Source organism: Cariama cristata, unplaced genomic scaffold, assembly GCF_000690535.1.
Source record: "Cariama cristata isolate BGI_N322 unplaced genomic scaffold, ASM69053v1 scaffold37557, whole genome shotgun sequence".
NCBI classification, from domain to species: domain Eukaryota; kingdom Metazoa; phylum Chordata; class Aves; order Cariamiformes; family Cariamidae; genus Cariama; species Cariama cristata.
In genome coordinates this window covers 1-1,864 of record NW_009627838.1, presented here as the reverse complement: position 1 = coordinate 1,864, position 1,864 = coordinate 1, and the positions used below count along the sequence as shown (strand labels likewise).

The 1,864-nt window shown below is 44.5% G+C and overlaps 1 protein-coding gene across 1 annotated transcript; it reads right to left on the bottom strand.

The window, feature by feature from the left end:
• Nucleotides 1-387: 387 nt before the first annotated feature.
• On the bottom strand, nucleotides 388-1,095 carry MYC (v-myc avian myelocytomatosis viral oncogene homolog; the record flags this gene model as incomplete). Its single annotated transcript, XM_009704568.1, has 1 exon — nucleotides 388-1,095. A coding segment is annotated over one exon (558 nt), but the record flags the coding sequence as incomplete, so codon positions are not given.
• Between the last annotated feature and the right edge of the window lie 769 nt (nucleotides 1,096-1,864).

Genomic DNA, 1,864 nt, shown 5'->3' with positions numbered 1-1,864 from the left:
TTTATTTATCTAAAAACAAAATAAAAATCATTTTTAAAAGAAAAAATGTATTTAAATAAAAAACAAAATTGTGAAATGTTATGGCACAGAAGTTCAAGACAAGTATAAATCCAGTTGCCACAACTGTTGCGTATTAATGTTGCACATTTTTCTATAAAGGCTTTATTAAAGGTATTTACATGGCAATAAGATGTGTAAATATATACAGCAATCTGGAGACAACTTTTTTGGGGGATTCTCATATGAAAAAATGCCTTAAATACAAAATTTTAAAAGAAAAAAAGTTGAAGAGTTCATCCCCAAGCATGAAGAATGTCCCATCATCCCTTATGCCCAAAGTATCAATTATGAGGCAGTTTTGAGGTTCTGGCCAAACCCTTGGGAGATTCAGCCAAGGTTGTGTAGTCTCAAGTCAAATCGCACAGCATGCAGTTGCAATAGTTCCATACTCAATGGACATGAGTGATATTAGAAACATTAATATTTTATGATAGTTTCAGTCTAGTTTGGGTTATTCTAAGCGATGCCCAAGAGTTCCTACGCACAACAGTTCCTTAGCTGCTCGAGTTTGTGTTTCAACTGTTCTCTCCGCCGCCGCAACTGCTCTTTCTCTGCGATCAGTCTATGCTCGTCCGACTGGATGGAAAGAACGTACTCCGTTGCTTTTTTCAGGATGACAACCTTGGGCGCTTTTTCGTTGTTGGCTACCTCTGGTATCTGGTCACGCAAGGCAAAGAAACTCAGCTTCAGCTCATTTCTCCTCTGGCGCTCCAAGACATTGTGCGTTCGCCTCTTGTCGTTCTCTTCCGAATCTGACGTGCGGGGACTCGAGCATTTTCGGTTGTTGCTGATCTGTTTGAGAACTCTGCCACTGTCCAACTTTAGCCTTTTTGCAGCTGGGTATTCAACCTTGGTGGAGGGAGGAGCGGCATAATTGTGCTGATGGATGTTGACGTGACACCGTTTGAGAACCAGCGGGCTGTGGTGGGGTTTACTGTGCTCTTCTGATGCGTCTGTGCTGGACTCTGTGCTGGATTCAGATTCATTCGCTTCAGCTAATGTAACGACATCAATTTCCTCATCTTCCTCTTGCTCTTCTTCTGCAAGGGGTAAAAAAAAGAGAAAGATTCGTAAGCTGTTCTGTGCAAATACTCCCAAGATGGCTGTATTTATAAGGGAAGGTTACTCTGAGCTGTATAGCGAGGAACTCATTGACAAACCCTTCTTAAACCCATTTGTTGCCGCTGGACTCCGCTTTCCCCAAGAGACTTTCCTTTAAGGAAGCAACGCTTCAAATGCAATAGGACACGCGGACCGCGCTCTAAACCCTGGCTCCTCGATTTCAAAAGTTGCAACGATCTTGCGCAATTCCGAGGAGTGCATGAAAGATAGCAGGAAAGTTTAACCTCGGTTGTCAGCAGTACAGCGCAATAAAGCTCCCAGGCTCAAGCTGCCCTTAATTAAGGATTTAGAAGGCTTTGGCCATGCCTCAAAAGAAAGCTTACTTAACACACGTGTATTCAGAGACATTTTCTGAATCTCTTCATCTGCTAATTTGTGGAAATTCGATGGGGGGGGGGAAGGAAGGCTGTAGCGCTTTGAGTAGAAACTCACTTTCAAACCAAATTTATGAGGGAGCGGAACACGCTGTCAAATACCTAAGGAAGCATTTCTAAAACTTTCCCAGCCCCATTCACTCCTCTGTAGTCACTTTCACTAGCACCTCCCTGACTGCACATTCCCCCCGCGGCTCTCGGCCGGGAGTTAACTCCTTCCCGGCCCACGGGAGCCAGTTTCACGGGGTTGGAGGCCCACTCCGGCCTCGTTATGAAAGTTTCTCCCTCCCCTCTGCCCCCCCCTTTCC